Raw genomic sequence first — 11,595 nt, 5'->3', positions numbered from 1 at the left:
CACTGCTTGTTGCCCTCCTCCTCCTGTCTCCTCTCTCCTGTGTCCTGTCTCCTCTCTCCTCCTCCTGTCTCCTGTCTCCTCTCTCCTGTGTCCTCTCTCTTGTCTCCTTTCTCCTCTCTTCTGTCTTCTGTCTCCTCTCTCCTGTATCCTGTCTCCTCTCTCCTGTATCTTGTCTCCTCTCTCCTGCCTCCTGTCTCCTCTCTCCTGTCTCTATCATCTTTGGTTCTGGTGAAGTGAGCTTGAGATGTTTCCCATAGACACATGTTTGACAGACTCTACAGTCATGCTCAGCCTGCTGATAGGACTGTGATGAGTGATGAGATAACACTCCCAGAGCATGTTCACTGATAAACATCTTGTTCAACAGAATGGAAAATATGTATCAATATTGCATTATGCTGTGTCATACATATTACCTCCTCTCTAAGACGTCCTCATTATGATGGCGTTTTAGGAGTTTCAGCATTGGCTGGCAGGAATATGTAATTGAAAAACACAGGATTATGTCAAATCAATCTGGCAGAGGAGATATTATGTTCAGGAGATATTATGTTCAGGAGATATTATGTTCAGACTTACACTACCATTCAACAGTTTGGGGTCACTTAGAAATGTCCTTGTTTTCCATGAAAACCTACAGTACATGAAATTAGTTTCAAAATTAATAGGAAATATAGTCAAGACAATTTATAACCTTGTCAACAAATTTATAACCTTGTCAACAAAGCAAAGTTTGAAGGACACAATTATTATTTCAATAAAAAATCATAGCGTCCTTCAAACTTTGCTTTTGTCAAAGAATCCTCCATTTGCAGCAATTACAGCCTTGCAGACCTTTGGCATTCTAGTTGTCAATTTGTTGAGGTAATCTGAAGAGATCTCACCCCATGCTTCCTGAAGCACCACCGACAAGTTGGATTGGCTTAATGGGCACTTCTTACCTACCATACGGTCAAGCTGCTCCCAGAACAGCTCAATAGGGTTGAGATCTGTGACTGTGCTGGCCACTCCATTATAGACAGAATACCAGCTGACTGCTTCTTCCCTAAATAGTTCTTGTATAGTTTGGAGCTGTGCTTTGGGTCATTGTCCAGTTGTAGGAGGAAATTGAAGCCCTGTCCACAGGGTATGGCATGGCGTTGCAAAATGGAGTGATAGCATTCCTTCTTCAAGATCCCTTTTACCCTGTACAAATCTCCCACTTTACCACCACCAAAGCACCCCCAGACCATCACATTGCCTCCAGCATATTTGAATTTTTTCTGTGTCTCACGAATGTTCTTCTTTGTGATCCGAACACCTCAAACTTAGTCGTCTGTCCATAACACTTTTTTCCAATCTTCTTCTGTCCAGTGTCTGTGTTATTTTGCCCATCTTAATCTTTTATTTTTATTGGCCAGTCTGAGATATGGCTTTTTCTTTGCAACTCTGCCTAGAAGGCCAGCATCCCGGAGTCGCCTCTTCACTGTTGACGTTGAGACTGGTGTTTTGCGGGTGCTATTTAATGAAGCTGCCAGTTGAGGACGTGTGAGGCGTCTGTTTCTCAAACTAGACACTCTAATGTACATGTCCTCTTGCTCAGTTGTGAACCGGGGCCTCCCACTCCTCTTTCTATTCTGGTTAGAGCCAGTTTGCGCTGTTCTGTGAAGGGAGTAGTACGCAGCGTTGTACGAGATCTTCCGTTTCTTGGCAATTTCTTGCATGGAATAGCCTTCATTTCTCAGAACAAAAATAGACTGACGAGTTTCAGAAGAAAGTTCTTTGTTTCTGGCCATTTTGAGCCTGTAATCGAACCCACAAATGCTGATGCCCCAGATACTCAACAAGTCTAAAGAAGGCCAGTTTTATTGCTTCTTTAATCAGAACAACAGTTTTCAGCTGTGCTAACATAATTGCAAAAGGGTTTTCTAATGATGAATTAGCCTTTTAAAATGATAAACTTGGATCAGCTAACACAATGTGCCATTGGAACACAGGAGTGATGGTTGCTGATAATGGGCTTCTGTACGCCTATGTAGATATTCCATTAAAAATTTGCCGTTCTCAGCTATAATAGTCATTTACTACATTAACAATGTCTACACTGTATTTCTGATCAATTTTATGTTATTTTAATAGACAAAAAAATGTGCTTTTCTTTAAAAAAACAAGGACATTTCTAAGTGACCCCAGACTGTTGAACGGTAGTGTAGGTGGAAAGGCCTATAGAACATAATAGAATGTTGATTCATGGTGACATTGTTGCTGCTGATGATGATGAGGTTGATGACGAAGAAGACGATGACCACGACGATGATAATGAAACCAGGAGTTTCTCCTAGTTAACTGTATTGTCTAAGGCGGTTTGTTGCACTCGTTTGAGCAACACATTCCTCTTCTTATTGGCTGATTGATTCGAGCTCTGTAACACTCTGTGATTGGCAGACACTCTCAGGTGAGGCAGCGGACCTATCGGAGCAGGCAGAGCCTGAACAGCCCGAGTACCGGAGGAACAGAGATGGACCTGCTGGTTATGAGGGAGAGACCCAGGAGAGGCATCAGGAACAGCGGCTACGACGTGAGTCCCACTCCCCTTACCCTGGTCCTGACCCTGGTCCCGACCCACTGGTCCTGACCCTGGTCCCGACCCACTGGTCCTGACCCTGGTCCCGACCTACTGGTCCTGACCCTGGTCCCGACCTACTGGTCCTGACCCTGGTCCCGACCTACTGGTCCTGACCCTGGTCCCGACCCACTGGTCCTGACCCTGGTCCCGACCCTGGTCCCGACCCACTGGTCCTGACCCTGGTCCCGACCCACTGGCCCTGACCCTTGTCCTGACCCTGGTCCCGACCCACTGGCCCTATCTGAACTGGATGGGTTTAATCAGGTGTTCTGTGTCTCAGAAGCAGACTGGAGTTCAAACACTATTTAAAATATTTCTGTTACTTTGAGCATTTGCTCTAGCATGATGGGTTTGGAGTGGCAGATGGGCGGGGTTTGGAGTGGCAGATGGGCGGGGTTTGGAGTGGCAGATGGGCAGGGTTTGGAGTGGCAGATGGGCGAGGTTTGAGGTGGCAGATGGGCGGGGTTTGGAGTGGCAGATGGGCAGGGTTTGGAGTGGCAGATGGGCGAGGTTTGAGGTGGCAGATGGGCGAGGTTTGAGGTGGCAGATGGGTGGGCTTGCAACAATGTTATTGATTCCATTGGGCCAGCTAAAGTATTTGAAATTATTTCAAATAGTATTTGAACCCAGGACTGTGGCAGATACAGCGTCGTGAAAAAGTACTGCCCCCTTTCTAATTTTCTCTTTGACTTGAAACGAGCAGTTCATGCTTGTAAACCCACAAATGTCGCTGAGAAAAAGCAGTCCTGCATGCAAGTATGTTTTTTTTGTTGTTTGTAAACTCAGATTCCCTTTATCTAACATTCGTTTTTTGCTGAAGATCTGACAACATTTGGCATCAAAAATATGCAAAAATAGAGAAAATGTAAAAGGGGGCAAATACTTTTTCATGACACTGTACACTGTAGCTTACATGTCCGCAGTCGTTAAAACCATTCATTTTAGAGTTGATTTACTATCCAAAAATAGCTAACATCCCCAGGTGACTGGAGACAACAGCTTCCTGTTGCAAACAAACAAACATATATACCTGCACGCTCCAAATGTTTTGTATGGTGCTGAGGCAAAATAATCAGAAACACATTCACTGCTTGCTGCAAAAAGTGTTGACTTGGAATGATTCAGACTAGTGCATGTTTCACAACAGACACATCACTGGGTAGTGAACTGTCTGTTTGTAGTACCTCTGGCAGGGTACTGTTGCATTCAAGGCAGTTGTCTTAAGGTGTAGAGGTGAGTTCCATTCAACATCACAACATATTGCATTCCTGAATGCACCCCTAATAGAGCTCTCCAGGGGTCATGACCTTACAAAGTCTCAGATAGGAACTGGACTACCCACATACAGGTGTGGTTGAAGTTAACCATACCAGACTGCAGTGAAGGAGTTGCTTAATGGTTGATAGTGGTAGATTCATAAGGTGTTCTTTATAGTTTTGGTTGATGATACATTTCAGACATGTTGCCCTCTCCTCTCCTCTCCTCTCCTCTCCTCTCCTCTCCTCTCCTCTCCTCTCCTCTCCTCTCCTCTCCTCTCCTCTCCTCTCCTCTCCTCTCCTCTCCTCTCCTCTCCTCTCCTGTGGTGTGATACTGTTGCTGCGTAGATGATGCTAGACAGATGCAGTTAGAATATCAAGAGGCTAAAGACCAGCTCCCTGAAGTCATGTTTCAGATCACTACTTAACAAACACCACAATTATCTCTAAGACACTCACAACACTGTTAATATCTTACAACCTTTAACCTTTCATTTACAAACAAAGAGAACGAGGGAGTTTTACAGTAAGCTCCTACTTTACAAACAGAACAGCATAGTGTCTTTCTCTCCTTTAATTTATCTAATCATCTCAGACATTGGTTTTAACAATAACCACATATTACAGCTAATATAATATGTATCACATTTACCACAGACAGTAACAACTCTTTGAGTCTATTGTCAATATCCTCTACATAGAGAAACATCATTTCCTCCCTAGCAACTGGTCTTCATACTCTTCCTCCACGTCGTCCTCCACAGTTCTGCCCCCTGTCTTCCTCCACCTCCTTCCTTCACTGTTCTGCTCCTGTCTTCCTCCACCTCCTCCCTCGACTGTTCTGCTCCTGTCTTCCTCCACCTCCTCCCTCCACTGTTCTGCTCCCTGTCTTCCTCCACCTCCTCCCTCCACTGTTCTGCTCCCTGTCTTCCTCCACCTCCTCCCTCCACTGTTCTGCCCCGTCTTCCTCCACCTCCTCCCTCCACTGTTCTGCTCCCTGTCTTCCTCCACCTCCTCCCTCCACTGTTCTGCCCCGTCTTCCTCCACCTCCTCCCTCCACTGTTCTGCTCCTGTCTTCCTCCACCTCCTCCCTCCACTGTTCTGCCCTGTCTTCCTCCACCTCCTCCCTCCACTGTTCTGCCCCGTCTTCCTCCACCTCCTCCTCCACTGTTCTGCCCCCTGTCTTCCTCCACCTCCTCCTCCACTGTTCTGCCCCGTCTTCCTCCACCTCCTCCTCCACTGTTCTGCCCCGTCTTCCTCCACCTCCTCCTCCACTGTTCTGCCCCCTGTCTTCCTCCACCTCCTCCCTCGACTGTTCTGCTCCTGTCTTCCTCCACCTCCTCCCTCCACTGTTCTGACCCATCTTCCTCCACCTCCTCCCTCCACTGTTCTGCCCCCTGTCTTCCTCCACCTCCTCCCTCCACTGTTCTGACCCATCTTCCTCCACCTCCTCCCTCCACTGTTCTGCCCCCTGTCTTCCTCCACCTCCTCCCTCTACTGTTCTGCCCCCTGTCTTCCTCCACCTCCTCCCTCCACTGTTCTGCCCCGTCTTCCTCCACTGTTCTGCCCCCTGTCTTCCTCCACCTCCTCCCTCCACTGTTCTGCTCCTGTCTTCCTCCACGTCCTCCCTCCACTGTTCTGCCCCCTGTCTTCCTCCACCTCCTCCCTCCACTGTTCTGCTCCTGTCTTCCTCCACCTCCTCGCTCCACTGTTCTGCCCCCTGTCTTCCTCCACCTCCTCCCTCCACTGTTCTGCTCCCCGTCTTCCTCCACCTCCTCCCTCCACTGTTGTGCTCCCTGTCTTCCTCCACCTCCTCGCTCCACTGTTCTGCTCCCTGTCTTCCTCCATCTCCTCCCTCCACTGTTCTGCTCCCTGTCTTCCTCCACCTCCTCCCTCCACTGTTCTGCCCCGTCTTCCTCCACCTCCTCCCTCCACTGTTCTGCTCCCTGTCTTCCTCCACCTCCTCCCTCCACTGTTCTGCCCCCTGTCTTCCTCCACCTCCTCCTCCACTGTTCTGCCCCCTGTTTTCCTCCACCTCCTCCCTCCACTGCTCTGCCCCCTGTCTTCCTCCACCTCCTCCCTCCACTGTTCTGCTCCCTGTCTTCCTCCACCTCCTCCCTCCACTGTTCTGCCCCCTGTCTTCCCCCACCTCCTCCTCCACTGTTCTGCCCCCTGTTTTCCTCCACCTCCTCCCTCCACTGTTCTGCTCCCTGTCTTCCTCCACGTCCTCCTCCACTGTTCTGCTCCTGTCTTCCTCCACCTCCTCCCTCCACTGTTCTGCCCCCTGTCTTCCTCCACCTCCTCCCTCCACTGTTCTGCCCCCTGTCTTCCTCCACCTCCTCCTCCACTGTTCTGCTCCCTGTCTTCCTCCACCTCCTCCTCCACTGTTCTGCTCCCTGTCTTCCTCCACCTCCTCCCTCCACTGTTGTGCCCCCTGTCTTCCTCCACCTCCTCCCTCCACTGTTCTGCTCCTGTCTTCCTCCACCTCCTCCCTCCACTGTTCTGCTCCCTGTCTTCCTCCTCCTCCTCCCTCCACTGTTCTGCTCCCTGTCTTCCTCCACCTCCTCCCTCCACTGTTCTGCCCCCTGTCTTCCTCCACCTCCTCCTCCACTGTTCTGCTCCCTGTCTTCCTCCACCTCCTCCCTCGACTGTTCTGCTCCTGTCTTCCTCCACCTCCTCCCTCCACTGTTCTGCTCCTGTCTTCCTCCACCTCCTCCCTCGACTGTTCTGCTCCTGTCTTCCTCCACCTCCTCCCTCCACTGTTCTGCTCCTGTCTTCCTCCACCTCCTCCCTCCACTGTTCTGCCCCCTGTCTTCCTCCACCTCCTCCCTCCACTGTTCTGCTCCTGTCTTCCTCCACCTCCTCCCTCCACTGTTCTGACCCGTCTTCCTCCACCTCCTCCCTCCACTGTTGTGCTCCCTGTCTTCCTCCACCTCCTCCCTCGACTGTTCTGCTCCTGTCTTCCTCCACCTCCTCCCTCCACTGTTCTGCCCCGTCTTCCTCCACCTCCTCCCTCCACTGTTCTGCCCCCTGTCTTCCTCCACCTCCTCCCTCCACTGTTCTGCTCCTGTCTTCCTCCACCTCCTCCCTCCACTGTTCTGCTCCCTGTCTTCCTCCACCTCCTCCCTCCACTGTTCTGCCCCCTGTCTTCCTCCACCTCCTCCCTCCACTGTCCTGCTCCTGTCTTCCTCCACCTCCTCCCTCCACTGTTCTGCCCCGTCTTCCTCCACCTCCTCCCTCCACTGTTCTGCCCCCTGTCTTCCTCCACCTCCTCCCTCCACTGTTCAGCTCCCTGTCTTCCTCCACCTCCTCCCTCCACTGTTCTGCCCCCTGTCTTCCTCCACCTCCTCCCTCCACTGTTCTGCTCCTGTCTTCCTCCACCTCCTCCCTCCACTGTTCTGCCCCGTCTTCCTCCACCTCCTCCCTCCACTGTTCTGCCCCCTGTCTTCCTCCACCTCCTCCCTCCACTGTTCAGCTCCCTGTCTTCCTCCACCTCCTCCCTCCACTGTTCAGCTCCCTGTCTTCCTCCACCTCCTCCCTCCACTGTTCTGCTCCTGTCTTCCTTCACCTCCTCCCTCGACTATTCTGCTCCTGTCTTCCTCCACCTCCTCCCTCCACTGTTCTGACCCGTCTTCCTCCACCTCCTCCCTCCACTGTTGTGCTCCCTGTCTTCCTCCACCTCCTCCCTCGACTGTTCTGCTCCTGTCTTCCTCCACCTCCTCCCTCCACTGTTCTGCCCCGTCTTCCTCCACCTCCTCCCTCCACTGTTCTGCCCCCTGTCTTCCTCCACCTCCTCCCTCCACTGTTCTGCTCCTGTCTTCCTCCACCTCCTCCCTCCACTGTTCTGCTCCCTGTCTTCCTCCACCTCCTCCCTCCACTGTTCTGCCCCCTGTCTTCCTCCACCTCCTCCCTCCACTGTCCTGCTCCTGTCTTCCTCCACCTCCTCCCTCCACTGTTCTGCCCCGTCTTCCTCCACCTCCTCCCTCCACTGTTCTGCCCCCTGTCTTCCTCCACCTCCTCCCTCCACTGTTCAGCTCCCTGTCTTCCTCCACCTCCTCCCTCCACTGTTCAGCTCCCTGTCTTCCTCCACCTCCTCCCTCCACTGTTCTGCTCCTGTCTTCCTTCACCTCCTCCCTCGACTATTCTGCTCCTGTCTTCCTCCACCTCCTCCCTCCACTGTTCTGCCCCCTGTCTTCCTCCACCTCCTCCCTCCACTGTTCTGCCCCGTCTTCCTCCACCTCCTCCCTCCACTGTTCTGCCCCCTGTCTTCCTCCACCTCCTCCCTCCACTGTTCAGCTCCCTGTCTTCCTCCACCTCCTCCCTCCACTGTTCAGCTCCCTGTCTTCCTCCACCTCCTCCCTCCACTGTTCTGCTCCTGTCTTCCTTCACCTCCTCCCTCGACTATTCTGCTCCTGTCTTCCTCCACCTCCTCCCTCCACTGTTCTGCCCCGTCTTCCTCCACCTCCTCCCTCCACTGTTCTGACCCGTCTTCCTCCACCTCCTCCCTCCACTGTTCTGCTCCTGTCTTCCTCCACCTCCTCCCTCCACTGTTCTGCTCCCTGTCTTCCTCCACCTCCTCCCTCCACTGTTCTGCTCCCTGTCTTCCTCCACCTCCTCCCTCCACTGTTCTGCCCCGTCTTCCTCCACCTCCTCCCTCCACTGTTCTACTCCCTGTCTTCCTCCACCTCCTCCCTCCACTGTTCTGCCTCTTCTCTACCTCCCGTGGGAGTGAAACATAGCCTCCCTGCAGTAACCGTAACAACCGTGTCAGCCTGCAAAAAAATAGGGTGCTAGCGTGGTCGGTCAGCTCCTTGCAGAAGGACTGGCTCTATTGATTACAGTGGGAACGCTTGCTCTGCGGGCCATATCACTGCGGATCCACGTCTCCGCCTGTCCGTGTTGCGAGGGAACTGATTTATGAGGCGGCTGCACCAGGTCTCCTGTGGCTGCTCCCTTCCAATCGCACAGGAAGTAGGGCACCCTCAGATCCAACTCATTTATCACCCTGAGAGAGAGTGGGATGGAGGAAGAGAGAGGCTGGAGGGAGAAAGCAAGGAGGGAGGGGTGGACATAGAGAGAGCAGAGCGAGCACAGAGCGTGGGTGAGAAAAGGGAGTGAGTGAGTGAGTGAGTGAGTGAGTGAGTGAGTAAGTGAGTGAGTGAGTGAGTGAGTGAGTGAGTGAGTGAGTGAGTGAGTGAGTGAGTGAGTGAGTGAGTGAGTGAGTGAGTGAGTGAGTGAGTGAGTGAGTGAGTGAGTGAGTGAGTGAGTGAGTGAGTGAGTGAGTGAGTGAGTGAGTGAGATATATAACAGTAGGCTAACACACACAGACCTCCAGTAGTTTACCGCAGTGCTTAATTACTTCTACAGTGATTTGCCAGATTGTTTATCGCCACAATTAATCTACGGGGGGCGGGACAAGGAGAGATAAACAGAAACACAACTCACACTCCGTACAAAACTGTCCCGGTAGCACTCTACCCTGCAGAGACCAACCAGAGAGATAGCAGTTCCACTGGAGGAATACTGAACACCTATTCATGTGATATATTACAGTACTACAGTGTACCATTAAGCAGCTCTGGCTAACTTAGTCAGCAACAACGCACAGCCAGGATGAGTCACTAGTATAGCTTCCTGAATCGTTAAAGCCACTTGAACATTTCTCATCTGACCATCTCTGGTTGAGTCAGTGGCATTCCACCCAGCTATCAGGAGACTGTTCATTTGCCGTTGTAGCACTGTGCTCGTAAATCATGAAATGGGGGTTTTGCAATGCAATGTGGGATAGTCCTTCAGTGCTGTAAAGAGAAAGTACTAGGCATGAGTGTCTTTGGGGTTGTGGTGTGTTTCTGTGTAAAGAACATGGTTCCCTCATGCCAATTAAACCGGGGCAGCATCAACAGTTTGCAGGGTGCTAATAAAGTGAATGGAGATTTTTGTTTGAGCCTCAGAGAGCACTAAAATGACTCTCTACTCTGATAGGTCTGGGAGACAATGACTCTCTACTCTGATAGGTCTGGGAGACAATGACACTCTACTCTGATAGGTCTGGGAGACAATGACACTCTACTCTGATAGGTCTGGGGGATAATGACACTCTACTCTGATAGGTCTGGGAGACAATGACACTCTACTCTGATAGGTCTGGGAGACAATGACACTCTACTCTGATAGGTCTGGGAGACAATGACACTCTACTCTGATAGGTCTGGGAGACAATGACACTCTACTCTGATAGGTCTGGGAGACAATGACACTCTACTCTGATAGGTCTGGGAGACAATGACACTCTACTCTGATAGGTCTGGGGGATAATGACACTCTACTCTGATAGGTCTGGGAGACAATGACTCTCTACTCTGATAGGTCTGGGGGATAATGACACTCTACTCTGATAGGTCTGGGAGACAATGACACTCTACTCTGATAGGTCTGGGGGATAATGACACTCTACTCTGATAGGTCTGGGAGATAATGACACTCTACTCTGATAGGTCTGGGGGATAATGACACTCTACTCTGATAGGTCTGGGAGACAATGACACTCTACTCTGATAGGTCTGGGGGATAATGACACTCTACTCTGATAGGTCTGGGAGACAATGACACTCTACTCTGATAGGTCTGGGGGATAATGACACTACTCTGATAGGTCTGGGAGATAATTACTCTCTACTCTGATAGGTCGGGGAGATAATGACTCTCTACTCTGATGGGTTGGGGAGATAATGACTCTACTCTGATAGGTCTGGGAGATAATGACTCTACTCTGATAGGTCTGGGAGATAATGACACTACTCTGATAGGTCTGGGAGATAATGACTCTACTCTGATAGGTCTGGGAGATAATGACTACTCTGACAGGTCTGAACTGTATTAGCTCTACTAGTACTAATGAAGTGTAAACAGTGTATCAGTGGAGGCTGCTGAGGGAGGACGGCTCATAATAATGGCTGGAACAGCGCCAATGGAGCCATGTGTTTCATGTGTTTGATACCATTCCACTGGTTCTGCTCCAGCCATTACCACAAGCCCGTCCTCCCCAATTAAGGTACCACTAACCTCCTGGGCTGTGTGTGTGTGTGTGTGTGTGTGTGTGTGTGTGTGTGTGTGTGTGTGTGTGTGTGTGTGTGTGTGTGTGTGTGTGTGTGTGTGTGTGTGTGTGTGTGTGTGTGTGTGTGTGGAACCAATTCCCCTCTTTTTCTCTGTGTTTCAGACTGAACCGGAGCTGATTGAGGAGACCAACGTGGATCGTTTGATTGGCCCGCGGGGGGGTTATGTCTGCCCCAGAGGGGTCAAAGGTCACTCAGAGACCTCCACGTTGAGCTCCCAGCCGTCCATCGACGAGGTACGCCAGCAGATGCACCTGCTCTTGGAGGAGGCCTTCAGCCTGGCCTCAGGGGGACACTCCTCCACAGCCGGACGCCACCACCACTCCCATCATCCCCACCCCCACCACGGTTACCACCACGGCCACTACAGCCCCGGACCTCCACCCCTGCCCTACTCTGACGTGGTGACCAGTGCCCCGGGAACCATGAGCCGTGGCCGGGGAGGAGGGCTGCAGTGGGTGCCGGCGTACGGAGCAGATATGTATCAGTGCAGCCTCCCCAAACCTGTGAGTGGGTGGAAGGATAAAACCTCTGGGAATGGTTATGTTAGGTCACAATGTACTACTGTACTGGTTCTAGTTGACTAAACCTTAACAAGTAGACACTTTCTCCTATCAGAAAA

The 11,595-nt window shown here is 51.4% G+C and overlaps 1 protein-coding gene across 2 annotated transcripts in view; it reads left to right on the top strand.

The window, feature by feature from the left end:
• Window positions 1-11,595, top strand: part of LOC106572775 (UPF0606 protein KIAA1549L) — a 194,419-nt gene that overhangs the window by 174,363 nt on the left and 8,461 nt on the right. For both annotated transcript variants that reach the window (XM_082969699.1, XM_082969700.1), the window contains 2 exons: window positions 2,425-2,557; window positions 11,078-11,479. In XM_082969699.1, the coding sequence (XP_082825825.1) occupies window positions 2,425-2,557; window positions 11,078-11,479 (535 nt within the window). The remainder of the gene's footprint in view (window positions 1-2,424; window positions 2,558-11,077; window positions 11,480-11,595) is intronic.

Source organism: Salmo salar, chromosome 26 (genome assembly GCF_965601325.2).
Source record: "Salmo salar chromosome 26, fSalSal1, whole genome shotgun sequence".
NCBI classification, from domain to species: Eukaryota; Metazoa; Chordata; class Actinopteri; order Salmoniformes; family Salmonidae; genus Salmo; species Salmo salar.
Note: the sequence above shows the minus strand (reverse complement) of the source record. Positions and strands in the feature narration are given on the sequence as shown.